Genomic DNA, 21362 nt, shown 5'->3' on the forward strand with positions numbered 1-21362 from the left:
TCAGTGATCAGGTGATTCTTACCATCCTGACGTGAGTACATCATGATGAGTGGACTTGAGGGGACTCAAGTAGCTTTGACATCTTCAGAGGTTCTGATGAAATCTTGGACACAGCAGCCTTTCATCCACATGAGGGGAAACTACATCAGAGTTTGAGTTTTGCCAGGTATTATGCAGCGGAAATCATAATACAACTCAGCCTAAGAGCACACTTTTCACCAGATCAGCCTCAAAGACCATACCAAGTTTGAATGTGATTCAATACTGGCACAACTGTCCCACACACAGGCCAATTGCCAACCTCCAGATACAGGTACACATTATTCCTGTCATGAACAGTCCATCCACCTACTTCAAGGGACCATTCAGGGAAATTACAGAACCTTCCAATGGTTCCAACATAACTTCTTGCAAGATACCAGAAAGTATTACCCATGGATCTCATCCAGAAGCAGAACAGGATGCCTGCTCTGATACCAATTGAAATTCTGGTGTAGTCAGAATTCAGATGTTCTACTCCAAGTCATGACATCTGATCTAACATTGTAACTAATACAGCAAGGTAGTTATTAATCACTGTACTGATATGCACACGTTCACAGTTGTCACGACATCTCATTCTATGTCACCCTAGAATGTATGTACACCTGGTGCTGTGCATCAGGAAGAAGGATTCAACAGAAATCAATCCTAACACTCACTTCTGTTGTTTTCTTCCACAGTTATCAGCCTGATGTCTTACTGTTGATCAGCTGTTACATTGTTCCAGTGTGTTTGTATTTTACTTGTATTTCCTGAATTAAAGGTTGAACACGTTAATCTAATTTCCACTTATTAGATTGCTAACAACTAGGCTACTTGTTAGGTTCATTAATTGTAGGTTAGTAGTTGGTTTCCTGGTTTTTCTCTAAGCTGTTGAATCCCTGAAGAATAGCCTGAGAAAAATACTGACCCAGAAAAACCAATCATCCTACACTTTAGCTCCTGCTGTTGGGAATGAATGTCACAACATTCAGTTCGACATCCAGAACATATGCTGATTCTGCTATGTTCCTGGAACTGTACTGTGCTAAGTTTGCAGTACTGTAAAAGACTAACTAGTATCTACTTTAGTATCAACCTTCAGTATCAACTGTCAAAACATCCAGTTTGACAGCTTCACTATAATCCTTCAGCCAGGTCTGTTATCCTTGAAAAGAACAGACTTAAATAAATACTGAACTAAAGTTAACCTACTTATCATTCAGTATGCACTGTCCCTGATGAATGTTACAACTTTCTGATTGACATTCAAACAGAAGGCTATATGCCAGGTCAGTTATCATCTTGATAAGCTGACTGGAATACCTGCTGAGTTAAGACAGTAATAAACACATGCAGAAGGAAAACAAACACAGGAAATTGTTAACCCAGTTCAGTCCAACATGACCTACATCTGGGGGCTACCAAGCCAGGAAGAAGATCCACTATTAGCAGTATTAATTCAGAGTTAAACTCACCCGTTTACAACTCTTCACTTAATCCCTACCCAATGCAATCTATACCTAGGAACTCCTAGATAGAAACCTCCAGTTTCCATTCCTATCACTACAAATACAATGTAATGTTCACACACCTTGAACTTGCTTCACAGCTTCATTCAAGAACAAAATCACTCTTGCCTACAGGCTTTGAGTTACAAATACTCTCAGGATTTACCACTGAGATACACATGGTAACCTTCCCACAGATTGGGAGGTTTTCCTTACACACACCCCTAAAAATTCATTCTAAGAGGCTTACACAAACTAGGTTACAATCAGCTATTTATAACCTAATCACCCAACTGGATTTGGGCCTTCAGAAATCGCAGCAGACTTGTTCTTTGCTGTTACAACTTCAGCAGAAAAATTCTGCTACAAACAAGGTCTTCAATCCTAGAATCTCTCCATATATATCTCCATATTTTGAGCCTATATATCTTCTGATTGAGTCTTCAAGACCTCCACATGGGAGTTAGGATATTCACCAGATATCCTTGCTGATCCCAGAATATATACTGAATTAATTAATTCAGTTTTCTACACTTGTGCGATGTCACAGACCTGATGTCGTGACATCGTACATGACATGTTGGTCCAGATGTTGAATTTCTTCAACCCAACATATTAAAACAACAGAGATGATTACATTATTTGTTTTCTAAAATTAATGCCAATCCTAAGGAATCAACAGAAAGGCCACCCTTCTTAGGCCGCAAGATGCGCGCCACAATCCACTAGAGAATGCGCTCACCTGTTTTCAGCTTACCGGCAGTGACAGTTCGTGGGAACGCATCACTGTTCACAATGTGGTATGGGTAGGGTCGTTTCAGCATAGCGTTCAAAGCGCTCTTAAACTCATATCCTTCTATTGTGTGAGAATCAGTTACCTCAAGAGGAGGATTTTCATCAGCAGCCAATGTCAGATCAAAATATTTATTCCAAACATCAGACTTGAAAGATACCTTTCTTGTGCCTATCCTGGAGTGAAAATTTTGACCACGAAATTTGTCATGAAGGCAAGTGTAGAACACACAGACCAGGTCTTCGCTATATTTGGCATTGCATTCCAGGAATTTAACAATACCGTGATACTGTAGCAGAGTCATGATGTCTCCGAGATGCATGTGTTTTGCTGTGAGTTTGTAGAAGGCATGTTGCCTCACAAGTCCTCTTTGACCAATGTCTTTGTTGAAGGTGTCGACAAGACACTACGCCAAATAAGGGAAAAGAGGGCGCTTTTTTTGGCCTATAACAGCGCTTTAAAGCGCCCTCTAATCTGGCGCTGGCATAGGTAAAGACAGCGCTTTTTTTCCTGGTGAAAGAGCTCTCTAAAGTGGCTCTTTAAGCCCTTTAAGGGCCACTTTAGAGGGCGCTTTTTAAAGAAAGCGCCCTCTAAAGTGGAAACTTTTAAGGGTTTAGAGGGCGCTTTTACTGGAAAGCGCCCTCTAAAGTGGAAACCTTTAAGGGTTTAGAGGGCGCTTTTACTGGAAAGCGCCCTCTAAAGTGGAAATTTAAAGGGTTTAGAGGGCGCTTATTTTGGAAAGTGCCCTCTAAAGTGGGTGGTTATTTAACATTTACATGCATCACATGTCTCTGTGACCATATTCTCATTTCAGGTTATGTTGCAGCCACAAGAGGTAACCAGAAGAAAATGGCATACAGCTGCTTGTTATAATTCACAAGAGCAACTAAAGGTTCTTTTTATGCTTTTATAATATTAAAATACAAATACTGATATATGCTTATTGTTTATATGATCCTCTTGCTATTTGAAATGTCATGAACCGAAACCACTGCTACTCTAATTGAAATGTATAATAACCACTCTCTTTCATTTATTTGTTTATAATCAATCAATTACAACAAAAATGCAAGTATGCTGCTAGATTAGAAAATCACACTGTTTTGGTATTTTTCATATTTAACAAGACCAAAGAGCACAAAAATGAATTGAGTTGATTCAGAAAAAAAAAATATGAATGTGAATACATGAGTGAACACTAGCTGAAGTGCTACTCGAAAGGAAACTTCATCTGAAAAACTGTTGTATTTTTTCAAGAGTTTTTCCCTTTGTCTCAGGGACCCAAATGGCAACAAATCCTGCTGTGAAAACACACATTGCAGTATATATTGTGAAGGTTCCTGATAAAAACATAGGAAGCTTCTGGTTAGAAACAATAGATATTTATAGAAAATTAACATAGGCAATGCACACAAACCTCCCGAACTCCAATGCAAGAGCAAATTTGTTGTTAATGTAACCAACCAGGAAAAGAACCAATTGGCAAGTGTTGCAAAACTTCCAGCTAGGCCTTTGATGTTAATCGGAAGAATCTATTATGTAAAATATATTCAACACATCAACTATCACATTATATTACAACAAAGGTTTGTTCATATAGGGTTGTCATGCATATTATTATTGAAGAAAATTGTACCTCAGACATTATAATCCATGGCATTGCTCCTAATCCCAGAGAGAATGCAATAACCATGACCTGAAAGAAATTGAAAGTTTATAATAATGAAGTTAGGGAAACAAACAATATAAACCATCATTTGTGTAATAAAGTTGTATTTACACACCACAACTCCAGCCACCGATACGAGGCTTAATGTCGCATATAAATCAGAATCTGGTGATATATATTCCTGAGAGCAAATTCAACATAAAATATATTATCCATATAAAAAACCAAAAATATAAAGAAGAATTTACTAATATATAATCCTGTGAATCTGTGTTACAAATTTCTGAACATTTATGCATGAATGCATGTGTAATATCTAGTTAATGTATTATGTATATATAAAAATAAACAAAAAAAAATGTTCAAAAAATATAACAAACAAAAAAATTATTATTACCTTCAAGTAGAATGATATTGAAACAACCAAAAGACTCAAAGCCATTGCAGATGAAGAAACCTGCAATAGGAGATTTTGATTAATCTCTTATTACCCTCCAAACAAATAGTAATGTGAATGCAAAAATTATCGAAAAAGCTCAGACTCACAATAAGTAAAAGCCGGCGACCAGATTTGTCTGCTAACCACAAAGTTAAAATCGTAGCAAGAACCTAAATGACATGTAAATATTGTTCAGATTATGGTCTGATAAATTTGGAACGTTACAAATTTAGTTTCCTTTCGGTCGAACCTGAACAGCACCAAAAATGAACAATAGCGAACGTCAGAAGAGAAACCAAGTAATATGAAGATTAGAAAAATACCTATGGTGTCAAAATCGAACAGCTAACAACGAATTAATAGAAGGAGGAAACGTTGTAGATCTAACAGAGGTGGAAGGAGAACGCCTTAGAAGTAGCGAAAATCGTAGCAGTGAGAACCCTAACGTGAAAAAAAATGAAAATAACAGAGAGTGAAATAACAAAACGTGCAGTATGTTATGATTTTAATGTTTACTAAAGGGGACCTTAGAGGGCGCTTGTGGAAAAAAAGCGCCCTCTAAAGGGGGCCTAAGAGGGCGCTTATGAAAGCGCTCTCTAAGGCTTTCCAAAAGCGCTTTATAAACTGGAAATGCACATGGACTTATAGAGCGCTTTTTTAAAAGCGCCCTCTAAGGGTAACCTTAGAGGGCGCTTTCTAAAAAGCGCCCTGTATTGTTGTCCCTCTATCTCCTCCTTATTTTTTCGCTTCATCTTAGAGGGTGCTTTATTACAAAAGCGCCCTCTAAAGTGCGCTGTCTATTCCAGTTGTTCGCTCCTTATTTTTTCGCTTCACTTTAGAGTGCGCTTTTGTAATAAAGCGCCCTCTAAGGTGCGATGTCTATTCCAGTTTTTGGCGTAGTGAGAGTCGGTGGAACTAATGAGACAGCGGTAATGGGTAAGGAGGCAGAGGATGATCCCCTTGATCTCTTACCGATAGGTCTGCGGGATGAGGAAGCCATGGGTAATGATTCTGAAGCTTTTTGTAAAGGTAGAGAGTGAAGCTTGGTGTAAGATTTTGAGAGTGATTTGCAAGAAGGAGGTTTGCCCTTTTTATAGATGAAGATTTAGGGTTTGGGGAAGAGGAGAGGCCAAGAGACAATAGGCACTAGGTAGGTGCAACTCACAATGTAGTGGGTTAAATGCACACTTAATGAGAATTTGAAATGCAAATGCATAGGAAGTTTGAACGTTTTATGCAGAGAAACTGATTTTTCGCTCGATGCGTCGACCATACCCTCTGCGTGCGTCGACGCATACTGTTTGAATTTTTTTTTTAAAAAGGAAAGTTTTTAAGGTGTGCGTCGACCATTGCCCTGTTATGGTCGACTCATACAGGCAAATTTTGCAGATTTTCACTGTTATGCACATATGCTCACATGTTTGATGCATAAATAGAATGCCACACAACATTAAACAACCAAACAGATATGGTATAAGAAACAAGTCATATATATACAATATTATCATGTAATACAACTATTTAACAATGAAGGTTGGGAGAGAGAGAAGGGTAAAGGAACAATATCACCTCGATGCCAGAATAACTTGATGAACAATATACTTGTGCTTGCAACAACATTAACTTGTTAGAAGTACAAGACTATAGTTTTAAATGAAATAAGATAAAGCAAGCAATTTATGACGCCCGTTCCGAAATGTCGAGAATACCAATTTCTCGGTGAATATGAAAGAAAGGCTCAGTAGCTAGCGGCTTTGTGAAAATGTCCGCTAGTTGATTTTTAGTGTCAACATGTTCAAATACAACATCACCTTTCTCTACATGATCCCGAAGAAAATGGTGTCGAATTTCGATATGTTTGGTGCGAGAATGCAACACAGGATTTTTGGTAAGATTAATGGCACTTGTATTGTCACAGAAAATGGGAATACGTTCGAGTTTGAGATTAAAATCCAATAATTGTTGCTTAACCCATAGGATTTGAGCACAACAACTACCGGCGGCAACGTATTCCTTTTCGGCGGTTGACAAAGCAACTGAAACTTGTTTCTTGCTATGCCAACTGACCAAGGAATTTGAAAATAAATGACAGGTACCACTAGTGCTTTTCCTATCCGATTTGCAACCGGAAAAATCGGAATCGGAGAAACCTACCAATGAGCAATCATTACCTTTGGAATACCATAGTTCATACTTCGGAGTACCGGATAGGTATCGAAGTATTCGTTTGACAGCTTTTAGATGGGATTCCTTGGGACATGATTGGTATCTTGCGCACATACACACGCTAAACATAATGTCGGGACGAGAAGCAGTAAGATAGAGAAGTGATCCAATCATACCTCTATACCTTTTTACCTCTACGTCCTTACCGTTTTCATCTTTATTCAAGTTTGCACATGTTGGCATGGGGGTGTCAATGGCCTTGGCTTTTGCCACGTCAAATCTCTTGATAAGGTCCAAACAATACTTTGTTTGACTCACGAATGTTCCTTCTTTGAGTTGTTTAATTTTCAAACCGAGAAAGTATGTGAGCTCCCCCATCATACTCATCTCGAATTCACCCTGCATAAGATCCGAAAACTCTCTCACGAGATTCATGTTAGTAGACCCAAATATAATATCGTCAACATAAATTTGTACTAATATCAAGTGCTTTCCTTGACGTTTAATAAAGAGAGTTGTGTCAACCTTTCCTCTTGAGTAACCTTGATCAAGTAAAAATTTACTCAGTCGCTCATACCAAGCTCTAGGAGCTTGTTTGAGACCATATAAAGCCCTTTTTAGTTTGTAAACATGATCGGGATACTCATGAGATTCAAAACCCGGAGGTTGTGCGACGTAGACCTCTGCATTTATGTAACCGTTAAGGAACGCACTCTTAATATCCATTTGGAATAGTTTAATGTCTTTCGTACAAGCGAAGGCAAGGAGAAGGCATATAGCCTCGAGTCGGGCAACCGGCGCATAAGTTTCCTCATAGTCGATGCCTTCCTCTTGGTTATACCCTTGTGCGACTAAACGCGCCTTGTTACGGGTTATTACCCCGTTTTCGTCCAACTTGTTCCTAAACACCCATCGGGTGCCGATTACTCGATGACCTCGCGGAGGAGGGACAAGGTCCCAAACCTCATTTCTAGTGAACTGATTTAGTTCCTTCTGCATTGACAAAAACCAGTGTTCATCGAGTAGGGCTTCTTTAGGGTTTTTAGGTTCCATTTGTGAGACGAAAGCGAAGTGATAACAGAAATTACTTAGCTTCAATCGAGTTGTAACACCCTTTGAGATATCTCCGAGAATGTTGTCAATTGGATGGTCTTTGGGAGACTTACAAGCTTGAGGGAGATCATCGTTTGAAGGCGGATGAGCTACCTCGGTTTCCTCATGGTGTACATCTTTATCCTCCTCAACTTTGACTTTGTCGGGTTGATCAATCCCCGGCTCGCCACCCTTGAGTATGTCTTCCGTAGATGTACCTGCACCATGAACAACACTACCCTTTCCGATGTTTCTCGGATAGGATTCGTCAAAAGTGACATGTACAGACTCTTCCACAGCAAGTAATCGTTTATTATATATTCTATATGCTTTACTCGATTGAGAGTATCCGAGGAAGATACCTTCGTCGGCCTTGGAATCGAATTTGCCCAAGTTTTCCTTTCCATTATTTAATACAAAACATTTGCAACCGAAAACATGTAAGTGAGAAACATTTGGCTTTCGCCCTTTTAAAAGCTCATACGGTGTTTTATTTAGAATGGGGCGAATGAGCACCCTATTCAAAACATAACACGTCGTACTAATGGCGTCGGCCCAAAAATATTTCGGTAAACCACTTTCATTAATCATTGTTCTTCCCAATTCTTCCAAAATTCGATTTTTACGCTCCACAACCCCATTTTGTTGAGGAGTACGTGGAGCAGAGAAGTTATGATCGATACCATGGTTACCGCAATATTCTTCAAATAAATGGTTTTCGAACTCACCCCCATGGTCGCTTCTAATTGAAACAATGTTTGTATTTAATTTATTTTGGGAAAGCTTAGCAAACCTTTCAAAGGCGGCGAACGTATCGCTCTTGCTTACTAAAAAGATAGTCCAACAAAATCTAGAAAAATCGTCCACTATTACGAAACCGTAATAATTTCCTCCTAGACTTTTAATCCTAGACGGCCCAAATAAGTCCATATGAAGAAGTTCGAGAGGTCTCGTTGTTGAAACGATATTTTTGGATTTAAATGAGATCCTTGTTTGCTTCCCTTTTTGACAAGCATCACAAAGGTGATCCTTGGTGAATTTTATTTTGGGGAGACCTAAGACTAGATCTTTTGAGACTACTTTATTTAGTAAGTCAAAGTTAACATGTACTAAACGCCTATGCCATAACCATGAATCTTCACTCATTGTTACAAGGCATTTGTCACTTGTTAACGATACTTCGTTCAAGTCTAACATATAGACATTATTCACTCGCAGGCCATTAAAGATACTCTTCTTATCATTATTATGTACAATTTTGCAACAATCTTTTGAAAAAGATACATTGTATCCTTTGTCACATAATTGACTGATGCTAAGTAGATTGTGTTTAAGACCTTCGACAAGCAATACATCAGAAATAGTAGTGGAAGAAGGGTTACCTACACTACCTTTACCTAGTATTGCTCCACGGTTGTTGTCACCATAGGTTACATATCCTTTCTTCTTAGCCACGAAGTCAATGAAGAGTGATATGTCTCCTGACATGTGCCTTAAGCATCCACTGTCGAGAACCCATCTTCTCTCGGTGGTCTCGAGGCATTGTACCTATGGAAATGCAATTAACACGAGAAGGTACCCAATGGCTTATTGGGTCCTGAATAGTGAGTAACGAAATGGTTGCATTTGGGCAGCCATTGATAAATGCCTTTAGGAACTAAGAATCTCCTAAACCTGCATTTAGCAATGGAGTGGCCTTTCTTGCAACAATAAAGACAAGAGAAATTAACATTTTGATTGCCTTTGCTATCTTCATCCTTTATAACATATTTATATTTTTGATATGGATTAACCATACTTTTTCGAAAGTTTGATTTATCGATTGCAAAGGTAATCTTGGGCTCAAGAGCCTTGTCAAGTTTGGTCTTTAGGTTTCTTACTTCACCTTGCCAAATATAACAAGTATCACACCCATAGTTAATTATCGTATTTCTAAGGTCCTCACAACCTGCTTTTGTGCTTTCTACCATAGAAGCTTTGAGTGCCTCAAGTTTCCTTTCGGATTCTCGAATTTTTTGTTCCAAATGGATAAAAATTTGGTTATTTGAGGCAAGCCTTTTAAAGGCCTTTTTAGCTTCACAGTGTACAGTATCAAATGCAGCTTGTAATTCATGATGAGACATACTAGAGGATTTTTCATATTTAGCATGTCGTACCTGTTTCTTTTTGTTCTTTTGATGAGCAGAGAGGAATAGGTTTACAGCTTCATCTTCATCACTAGAACTTTCATCATCGGAGGAGTCGCTATCGCTTTCCCAAGCTATGTATGCTCTCCTTGGCTTTGATGATTTCTTGTGTGATTTGGATGATTCCTTTTCCTTTGTCTTCTTGTTCATCGGACAGTCCGGTTTATAATGATCGGGCTTCCCACAAGTGTAGCACGACCCTCTAGTCTTTTTACCTTTTGAGTCATCATTTTTAGAGTACCTCGATTGTTTCCGGAAGTTTACAAAGTTCTTCTCGGAATGTTGGATTCTGTTCTTTCTCACATAACGATTGTAACGTTTAACGAACAACCCCATATCTTCGCTCTTGTCCTCTTCTTCTTCGTCGCTCGAGGAATAATCACTTTGCTCTTTTGCTTGAGACTTCGAGGAGGAAGTCTTAAGAGCTATAGATTTCTTTTCACTCACCTTTGTTTTGCCCTTCTTTTCTTTCTTTTCGTGTTTTTCTAGGCTCAAGAGTACTTGTTCGTGCTCTTGTACTTTGCCAAATAATGTTGTCAAGTCTAATATGGTAAGATCATTTGCTTCTTTGATGGCGGTCACTTTCGGCTGCCATTCCCTGTTAAGACATCTCAAGATCTTATTAGTAGCAACATCATTGGAAACCGGCCTACCTAATGAATGTAATCGATTGATGAGATGAGTAAATCTCTTTTGCATGTCAGCAATGGTTTCCCCTTGCTCCATGAAAAAGAGATCAAACTCTTGTGTTAGTGTGTTGATTCTTGCCAACTTAACATCGTTCGTCCCCTCATGGGCGAATTGTAGTGAATCTCACATGGGCTTAGCAGTAGGACAATGGGATACGCGATAGTATTCATCTACACCTAATGAGGAGATTAGGATATTTTTGGCTTTCCAATCATAATTGTATTTTCTTTCATCATCATCGCTCCATTGTGCTTCGGGCTTTGGCACTAATTCATTATTCTCATTGGTCATGGTTATTTCAATTGGACCATTGAGAATAACGTTCCATATTCTTCTATCTATGGAATTTATGTGCACCCGCATACAGGCTTTCCAATAACTATAATTTTCACCATTGAAAACCGGAGCTCTATTATAAGCCCCTTTAGGTTCGTTAGCCATTTTCTATCAAAGTTATATTTTGAAGCACGGAGTGAACCGGTGCTCCTGATACCACTTGTTAGACTATGGCACGGATCTAGAAAGGGGGGGTTGAATAGATCCCAATTAAAAAATTGAGTCGGCGCTACCAATTAAAAATTGGTTTTGAAAATTTGTTTTAAGTGCGGAAGCGGCCGAGGAAAATATAGTCGAAAACGAACGGTTATTGGAAAACCGGATATGCGTCTAGCCTATGGATTAGTGATAATGTAGAATAAGAATCACTACACTAGTCACACTATCATTGATTTATTTCACTTGCTAGGATTCCTAGTTCCAATGATTCAAGGAGCAAACCAAACTAGATACACAACTAAGATAATTTTGGTTTAGGCAAATTATCAAACACTTGGTGTGCAAAAACACTCCAAGTGATATTTATGTTGAGTAAGTGATTCCAATTAGTCTAGTACAATATCTTATTGTACTTTGGATTCAAAAACAGAGTTTTAACTTCTTACTCAATTAATATCAAGGTTTGATAAAAGTGCTTATACAAAAATCACTTATTTTTAAGCCAAAAACAAATATGCTGAAAAATAGAGAAGACAAAGATTTGATGAGGCAGTTCCCCCGTCGTCCTCGCTTTGGGGTACGTCTGTCCTCAATTCTAAAACTAGAATTGAGATTGCTTTAATAGATATCACCTGTTGAGTATAACAGTTTATACAAGGATTGAAAAGCAAATATACAACAGAATTCTCAAGACGTTGAATGTTGCTTCCACTCCTTGTTCCTTGATTCAAGGTGAATCAAGTCCTTAGATTGTTGTTGATAGACCTCCGATTCCAGCCCCTTTGTTGAATAACTCTCAGTTCTTCAAACCCTCGGCCCGACTGATCTCAACTACAACAAATCGAACCCGAAATCTTCCCTTCAATATCACTGAATCCGCTACTAGATTGATGAAGACTTCCTCTTCTCAATCACCTTCGCTCAGCTGAAAATTGATGAAGAAATCGTCCAAAAAACCCCCAAAATCAAACCAATCTTGGAGGACAAAACCCTAAAGGTTTTATTCAAGAAAAAAACCTGTCGCAAGCTTCAACCCGAACCGGATTCCCCAATCTCGGCTTCAAACGTTATTACCTTTAACCAATCACAAAGCACTTTTAAAATGGTTGTGTGTAATTGATGTGTTGTGAGATGTTGAAGATGAAGATGAAGAATCTTGGACACCTATTTCACTTTTTCTTGTTCTTTGTACACTTGAATCAATTTATCAAATGTTGGTTGATACAAGTAACTGAACTTCTATTTATAGTAACAAATCAACCAACCCACTTAACAGCTTTTCAAACAAAGTGGGAATTACTTAAAAACTGTATTTGCGCGCGAACGGTCAACCATAGCAGGTCTATGTGTCGACGCATAGCCTGCAGTTTTGGACAATCTGAAAAACACATCAGTATGCGTCGATCATAGGTCGGTGTGCGCTGACCCGTGGGAAAGTGAAACCTTCATATGCTGACCCTGCGGTCGACTCAAGCCTTCGTGCGCTGACCCGTGAGAAGATGCACTATGTTATGCGCCGACCCTGCGGTCGACTCAAACCCTGCAAATCTGCAAAAATTCAGATTTTTGTGGTTTTCATGCATTTTGTCATGACCACATTTTATCCACATATGTTGTATGAAATATAACAGTTTAGATGAACATAGAAAAGGATATGATAGGTGATATGTTGCATTTGTTTTGTAGAGGTGGAATCGATAATGCCGATTCATCCATGGTGGTAATTTGTCATCATCGAAACCTATGATCGTATGTTGTATGACAGTTTGCCCTTACATATGGGACTTTCACACAAAAAATTAAATAGTTTTCTCTTCCATATTCTAAATTAAAATTATGTTTTGGATTAATTTTGGTATTTTTTTATGAATTAAGTGTTTTGTGTATATTTTTAATTGTTTAAAAATACTTCTGACCTTTTAAGAATAGTGAAATTTTTTGTCTAAGGTCCTTTGACCTTGTTTGACCTAGGATAAATCCCTTGGCCATTTATTTGGTGTTTTGAAGAGATTTTAGGTTTTGACCAAATAAAAATGTATTTTAATTCATTTTTAAATTGATTTTTGATTGATTAAATTTTTAAAAATATTGTTGAGCCATTTTTATGGTCTTGTGATGTTTGACTTTTTGTTTGGGCCTTGATCATGGTTGATTTGACTTTTGTTGGATCAAAATCATTGGATTTAGGGGATTGATGAAATGTACATTTCATCTCCCAAAATGAATAGATGGTTTTGATTTGATGAAATTCCTCTCGTGATCAATTTGTGTTTCTATCATCCCATCCCTCTTCATCTCCATCCATATTCTTTCTCATTCCCTCATTATACCAATGAAATCTCTAATGTCTAAAGGTTAATTAATGCATCAATGACCTTGTGTCAGATGAATCAGTACAAGTATGATTGAGATAGGTCTCTCCCATTTTTCTTTTAGTGTGTGGTATGTTTTTGGAGTTTGGTTTTTTATACCAAAGCTCTAACATGCATTAACACCGATATTTTATTGTTGGCCTCACATAGTTGTGACTTCTACATAAGTCCAATTATGATTGCTTAACATAGAGCTAAATTTGACCCTCAAGACATAGCATTCTAGTAAGTGAGATTGTAAGTCTCTCATTCTTCATGGCATTGTGTGGAGACTTGACCTTTTTTCCTTTCATGGGAGCTAGTGGCGTACTTGTTAAATTATCCAAGTTGGAGCCCTTCTCATGGAAGATGTCTCAGTTAAGGATCCATACTTGTGAATGAATGATTGAGTGTTCTCCAAAGAATGACTTAATCAATTAAAACTCAATACTAACATTTGACTAACCATTGACTAACTCTTATTCATTGTGCTTTTACTTTTAAGTCATTTACTTTATGCAATTTAAATTTTAGTCATTTATCATCCATTGCCATTTACATTTCATATAATTTGTTTATGTTTCAAGTCATTTTCACTTTGTTCATTTGAGCCATATCTTGTGATTGTATATATTGTTTGCTTGATTTTGGCTTTGTTTGTGGTCTTAGGGCCTTAAAACATTTAATAACAAGAAAAACCCTAAAAAATATTTGGTGGACTGTTGAACTTAATCTGAACTTTTGGACTTAGGATTAGGCAACCTTCCCTATGCTAAAAGACTTGGCCAATGCCAACATTTTTTAGACTGAGTTATTCTTGACAAGTGACCTTCATCTGATGCAATACTTTGGATCTCTTTGATTCATCTTCTACTTTGTCTCTGTGCTTAATTGTTATTTTGTTATTGCCTATGTCTGATGTTTTGTTCTGAGTTGATCAAGGAATATTTCATCTGATACATTGGAAGACAATGAAGACTGCTATCTATTGGAATACTTGCTTGGATGTGGATATCTTTATTTGATGCCTTGATCTTCATGATGTCTGGATATTGCTCATTACTTATTGATTATTACTTGATTAAAGTCCAAGGAAAATGGGTTTCTATATGACATTCTTGTCTGTTGGATTGCATCCCATTCGTCAGATCTTTTTAACTCTTAACTTGTAAGTTTGTGCTTAGGATAGCCTCTTCATCTCCTCCCACTTCTTAAATTTAAAAATCTCTCCCTCTTTTCAAAAACCTTTCTTTGCTTGTGACTTCAAACTTAGACATTGTTTAATGATTAGAAACCTTGGCCTTATGCCATTGAACTTTCAAAAAAATTCTTAAATCAAACTTGTAAATAAACTTAACCATACTGACTTAAATTTCAAAAGAAAAAAAGAACTAACAATTCCATTCAAAATTTTGGCTTTTTGTGCCTTTTCTTGTTAAACTTTTGTTAAAAGCAATTCATCAACTCATTTGAAATTTTTACCACGAACTACGAGGTTTTGATCCCTCATTTTTATGTTGGTACGTAGGCATGAGACCGAAGGTCTTGTAAAACACAAAAATATAATCAATGGGTTCTTTTCTCATCCCCACACTTTACTTTATCAAACATCTTTTATACCAAAAACACATGCACACATAAAAAAGGCTCCCTAGAAGTACCTAGGACACTTTGGGTGCTAACACATTCACTCTGTATAACCAACCCCCTTACCGGTAATCTCTAGAATTTTATTATTTTTGATTTGAAAACTTCTTATCTTTGGGTTTTGTTCATACTTTTCCCTTTTCCTTTGGAAACAATAAAAGCGCGGTGGTGACTCTGGTTTTATTGACATCGTGTTTATCCATAGCTTGATGGTCATGAATTTACTGCTAAAAGTATTTGTTGAATGACTTGGATATACATTAAGTCTTTATGGATATGATAAAACAAACTTACATTTGATATATGCTTGCATCAAAATGGAGCCATAGTTGGGGACTTGCATCATTATATAAGAGAAATTATGTTAAGCATGGGAAAGTTATTAGCCAATGTTAAGAAGATGTCTTAACCATGGGTTTGATGAATTGACTCACATGCATATCTTCTGCAATAAACTACAATAACAACCATAACTTCTATTAAATATAATTGTAGAAGGGTCTTTGATTTCAAAGAGTGAAGCTGATGTCATTACTATCATTGATGTTATGGTAATAAATGATGACCAGGGGTCGAACAATAGAGTCCTTATGCAAAAGAAAGGATGAATTGTAGAGTTGGGAACTAGTGATGAAATTTTAACCCAAAAAAACTCCTAATACAAATTGTGGAAGTTTAAAAGTAAGAAACTTATAAAGCAGAATTAAATGGTACAATTTAAGTTATGAATATGTGATCGTAATAATGTTTATTTTCATCCTAAGGAAGTGATTGTAAGTTTAATCATCTCAAACAAAGAAACATACAATTTCATAACCAATATATTAGCAATGGCCTGCATAATTCTTTGTTTGAGATGATTAAACTTACAATTCCTTTATGTGAATGCCCATGAACCTTTATGTGAAGAATTATGCAGGCCATTGTTAGCTTATTTTTCTGATCTTTTTCTCCTGAATAAACATGATTACTTTGAGTTTTGGTTATAATTGAATTGAGATGCAAGTGAAAAAGTCACTAATATTGAACAATCTAGGTTTCTAGGCTCGGCTACGGGTCGTAGCATCCACTACAAGTGGTCGTAGTCGGCCTCTATTTTATATGGGAGGGTGACTTGCGCAAGACTACGGGTCGTAGAAGTCACTACGGGTGATCGTAGTTGGCCCATGTAAAATGTATGAGGAGGGTTATGTGCTCGTCTATAGGTTGTAGCTGCCACACAGGTGGTTGTATCAGGCTTCTGGCCCATCCTTGTGTCCACTTTTAGAAACCCTAGCTTGTGTAATTGATGTTTTAATCTTTTGCTTACTATTGTATGATGTTTTGCTAATTAGTAGTTAGGAATTAGCATGAGTTTCATCAAGAATTGAGTGGAATCACTAATTAATAATGAACTATATTAATATGGTAAGTTCATAGTCAACTAACGAACAAGGAAAACATGAAGTGAGGAAAACCCTAAGTTGATAGAGGTCACATAGTGTTGAGTTATTTGGATACATAATCTTACTTTTAGTTGGTGAGTGTCGTAAGTGATACTTTTCAAAGGAAACTAAGACGATGCATGTGTGGGGGAATATTAAGGCTCTTTATGGATGCTTGGGAACTTTTTACCAATAACGGGAGAGTGATCCACTTATGGAGGTAGGTAGTATCATAAATTTGTCCATAGTGGAAAGGATGGCTGGAAGTTTGTGACCCATGAACAGGCTCATGTGAGGAGCGGTGGCCGAGGAGAGACATTCCATATAGTGAAGGAAGTTTGTGACCTGTGGCCAAGCTTATCTGAAAGCACTACTACAAAAGACACCTTCCGTAACAATCTCTTACCATGGTCGCATAATCAACCGAGGTAATATATTTTCATTAGGCGCCTTTTTTTTAACTTTTAAACAATATATAACCATGATCACAATATGATCACAATTAACAATGGTTGTGATATGTCAAGAGTGAAACTTTTATTTTAATTTTTAATTTTTTTCCCAATCTTATAACTTTTATATTATTTTAATTTTTTAATATTAATTTAAAATATCAAATATAAAAATAAAATTAAAATTAAAAAAACTGACTTATAAATAATAGTAATAATCAAAGGTTGAAAAAGAAGAAGAAAATAATGGATAAAGAAATGCAGCATTTACTGCATTTATTTATAAAGATACTAGTATTATATAGAAGTAGTAGTAGTACAATCCAAGCAGATCGTAGCCATAAATTAGAATACTCCATTGATGAAAATTTGAATTGAATTTTCAAACCCCTCATTGAAATGCATTTAGTTACTCATACGGATCAGAGTGCAGCATTCAAACGCCATTAACGGATCCATTTCATGTGCCAAGTTGCCAACCAAACTCACCACCAAAATCAATTGTATTCTGCTATGTGTTATTACTACCATTTTATTCTATTGCTTTTAAATTGTACTAGTAGTTTTTGTTGTAGATTTCAATGAGAAATACTTCAATGCTCACATTAAAACACCAATATATTTTATGGATTCCAAGATATTTCCTTTCACGTGATAGTAGTAGATTCTCCACCTTGTAGAGATATTATTACTAGGCTTCAAAATTAATTGCCATTTAAGGTTGCTTCCAAAAAATTTTAGTACATTGAATTAATTAATGTTGTTATATGTGATGCTTATTACACCCTCCATTTTTTCCATCCTTGTTGACCATTTTTTCATTCTCGTTGGTAGGTGTGTTAGAACGGGATTGAATTCTTTTTTTTATTTGCATCTTATATATTATTAGGACAATACGTAAAAATACAAAAATATTTATAAATTTTAGATATGCATCTCTAGATGTACAACAAATACACATTTAGATCAATTCTGTGTAACGTTCTAGGAGTGTGACTTTTTTAGATTCGGATATGCATCTTTGTAACCTGTTCGTAGATGCATGTCCGTAGGATACTGAAATAGAAACATAAACAAAACTCAGAAAGTTGTATTTTGACAAAATAAGATTACCATTCATCACATAAAATCAACAATACATAGGTGATGTTAACATAAAATCAAACATTACATTTAAATATTCAGGTGGACGCTTCAACGTCTTCACAATGTTTACGATCGATCTTGAAATCGTCGCTTCTACCTCGATCGAAACTTTTGTTTCAAAATGGAAAGTTGTATTCCACATAGCCCTTCCATTTGCATCCGTCTTGAGCTCATAGTTGTTGAACTCAATCTTGTCTTCGTTGTTAATTGAAGGTGAACAGTACTTGAGCTTCACAATTTTTCAATTATCTCCGTAAGGTGAAAGGTTATGCACTTCGTATTACAGATCTACAAAAGGGGTGTACTCATTTATCTTAAATTCTCGCTCGGGTGTTGCGCTGGAAAAGGAGATATTTACGGCATAATAGATGATGTTCATTTGTGATATTTGCGACATTTTCTATTTGTATCACTGGTCCTTGAATCTCTCTTCATATCTCGTTGTAACCATCAGCAATATCTCTTCTTCTTCATGTTTCGTCAGCTTTGTATAAGTTTCTTGATTCTTCTGCTTTTTTGGATAATCACTAGAGTAGTGACCATGCTTCTGAAAATTGTAACACTAAATGTGACTCGTGTCTGACTTTTGACCACCAGCTATTCCTCTACCTGCAACACCACCTCTTTGGTTTCCTTGGTTCTAGGGTTTTCTCTGATTCGACCAGTTTTTGTCTTACTGATTTCGATCAGTCGAATTGTTGTAGCCTCTTCTATCTTTGTTGCCATTCCAACTTCCTTTACTCTTCCTTTCTTTTTCTGATTGCGCATGCAAAGCCATATCACTCTTCGACTTTCCTGCAACTCTTTCAGTCATTCTTTGTTCATGAGATTCAAGCGTCCCTTGAAGCTCTTCCTTTGTCAGTTTTGACAAATATTTTGACTCTTCTATGGCTACTACCATGTGGTCAAACTTTGGAGCCAACGACCTCAAGATCTTTCCAACAACAGATCTTGATATCAATACTTCTCCACATACTTTGATTTGATTCACCAGTTTCATAACCTTAGTGAAGAAATTAGTTATGCTTTCATTGTCTTCCATCTAAAGCAATTCATACGTTCTTTTGTAAGTTTGTAACCTCACCTCTTTCACCTTTTCCCCGCCTCCAAACGACTTCTCCAGAATTTCTCATGCTTCTTTCGCTGACTCTACATCACTAACATTTTCAAAGTTATCTGGATCAACACATTGATGAATTATAAAGAGAGCCTTATAATCTTTATTCTTCAATTCTTTATGTGCAGCCCTTTCTTGATTCGTCTCATTTTCTACAAGTGTTGTTACTCTTTCCTTCACAAGATCCCAAAGATCTTGATAATAGAATACAATATTTATCTGCTTGCACCAATTCTCATAATTATTGTTCTTGAGAATCCAAAGATTTGCTAGAAAATGCCCGTTTGGATGATTCATTTCCATCGTAATTTTCTTCCCACGAGTCGTTTAAACCGGAGCTCTTGATACCAGATGTTAGAAATCTACCATAACCTATGGAGAATTTCTATCAATCTTGATGAACAAGATTGTTATCACCTACACAATGACAATGAAAGAAAAGAATTGAGAAAGAAAAGAAAGAACGATGGAGAAGAAGAATATTTTCTGCAGAGTTTCTCTCTGCCCACAACCTGTGGATAACTTCTTTATTCACTTTGCAAGTGCAAAATTTTGTGAATATAATATTATGAATACAACATTACAAGAATAAAGGTTACTTCCTATATTTATAGATTTAGGTTAACTTACTCCCTAAGCCAAAGCCCAAAACTATAAAAGCCCAAAATAATTAACACTACTAAAAATAGGCTTAAGTCGAAATTTTATATGAAGCAACATGTTTCGACACTTTGACACACTAGTACAACTCGACACACTAGGTGATTCGACACTTCCTTGCTTCTGTCAAGCAACCTGCTTCGACACAAGGAATTACAATTCAACATTCTTGACTAATTTTTATTCCTACTGAAACAACATAGCCCTCAATCCCAATCACATCCTCCCACCTCCCTGTCCAATCTTAATCATTTTAACTACATATAATGGTATATTAATATATAAAGTTTAATTAATTATATATTTAGTTTCTAAAACACATTTTTTGATAAAAAAATATTACTTATTATTTTGAAATAAGATAAAATGATAAAACTAAAAAAGGAAGGCATGATATGTATCTTAGCAGAAGCTGGTGTGACACGCCACTTATATTTTTTTGGTGACTGAACGGACATGTGATAGTGCCAACATGGAAAAGATGATTCCATGGATGTCACATGATATTTCGTTACGATTTTATATTATTATTATCATTATTATTAATTAACATTATAGCAACGAAAATATGTCGCTAAATTCGTTGCTAAGATGAACATCATATATAAATCCAGAAACTATAGTTAATCTGCAGCTAATCCGTAACTAATGCCTAACTAATTCAAACACACATTTTGTTCCGCTTTTTTATCCTAAAGAGATGTTTATAATGGACTAGACTTCATTTGTTTCATTATTTAGAGATCACATTGCATGACATGCCACTCATCCATATCGATCCATGTCATCAAGTACGTTGATGTGGTGGCCGTCGGGGTTCTGTCATGTTATACGTTAGTGACGACAGCCGTGATGGTCTCATTATTGATGTATGAGGTGTACCAGATTGTAAAGTTGAAATCTAAGGATAAATAGCATTCAGATGCACGCCTAAAGAACTGTGATATAATTATTAAGATATATCGCCCAAGTGTGAGATTGTTGGAATATTTTTATATATATTATTTTAATATCTCAATGATTATTATATGGACATATATATTTTTTAATTATATTAGTTATTTTATCAATTAAGTGTCTTAAATAATTAAGTGATCAAATAGAGTTAAAAGGCTGATTAGATTTGATTTAAAAATTATTTATTTAATTAAATAATTGCTTATGAGCTCAAATATGAGTGGGTGTCATAATGTCTCATTCGGAAATAATGGGAACCCTAATTAGTCATCACACTATATATATGCTATAGTCTCCAATATACCGTACACAAGCAAATTATCTCTTCTCCCCATCTGAACAGAATTCGAGGCATAAGGAGTACCGGTTGAGGAAGAACCACAAAAGCCATCGACTTCTGAGTTTTAGGATTATTGTCAAAGGGAATTTTCTCAATGGATTCAGGTATTTTATAATCAATTTATCGATCCTATAATTTTATACATACTTGTATGACTATTTTGATTCCATATAAAATATATGTCATAGTATCTTAAACATGTATAT

The 21362-nt window shown here is 36.3% G+C and overlaps 1 protein-coding gene across 1 annotated transcript in view; it reads right to left on the reverse strand.

The window, feature by feature from the left end:
• Positions 1–2257: 2257 nt before the first annotated feature.
• The window catches only part of LOC127129884 (sugar transporter ERD6-like 8), a 38047-nt gene continuing 18942 nt past the window's right edge, over positions 2258–21362 (reverse strand). Inside the window, exons 2-7 of the mRNA XM_051058994.1 lie at positions 4541–4603; positions 4392–4451; positions 4110–4175; positions 3962–4021; positions 3790–3857; positions 2258–2501 (exon numbers count right to left, since the gene is read on the reverse strand). Coding sequence (XP_050914951.1) covers positions 2258–2501; positions 3790–3857; positions 3962–4021; positions 4110–4175; positions 4392–4451; positions 4541–4603 — 561 coding nt within the window. The remainder of the gene's footprint in view (positions 2502–3789; positions 3858–3961; positions 4022–4109; positions 4176–4391; positions 4452–4540; positions 4604–21362) is intronic.

The sequence above is a fragment of the Lathyrus oleraceus genome, chromosome 3 (genome assembly GCF_024323335.1).
Source record: "Lathyrus oleraceus cultivar Zhongwan6 chromosome 3, CAAS_Psat_ZW6_1.0, whole genome shotgun sequence".
Lineage (NCBI taxonomy): Eukaryota > Viridiplantae > Streptophyta > Magnoliopsida > Fabales > Fabaceae > Lathyrus > Lathyrus oleraceus.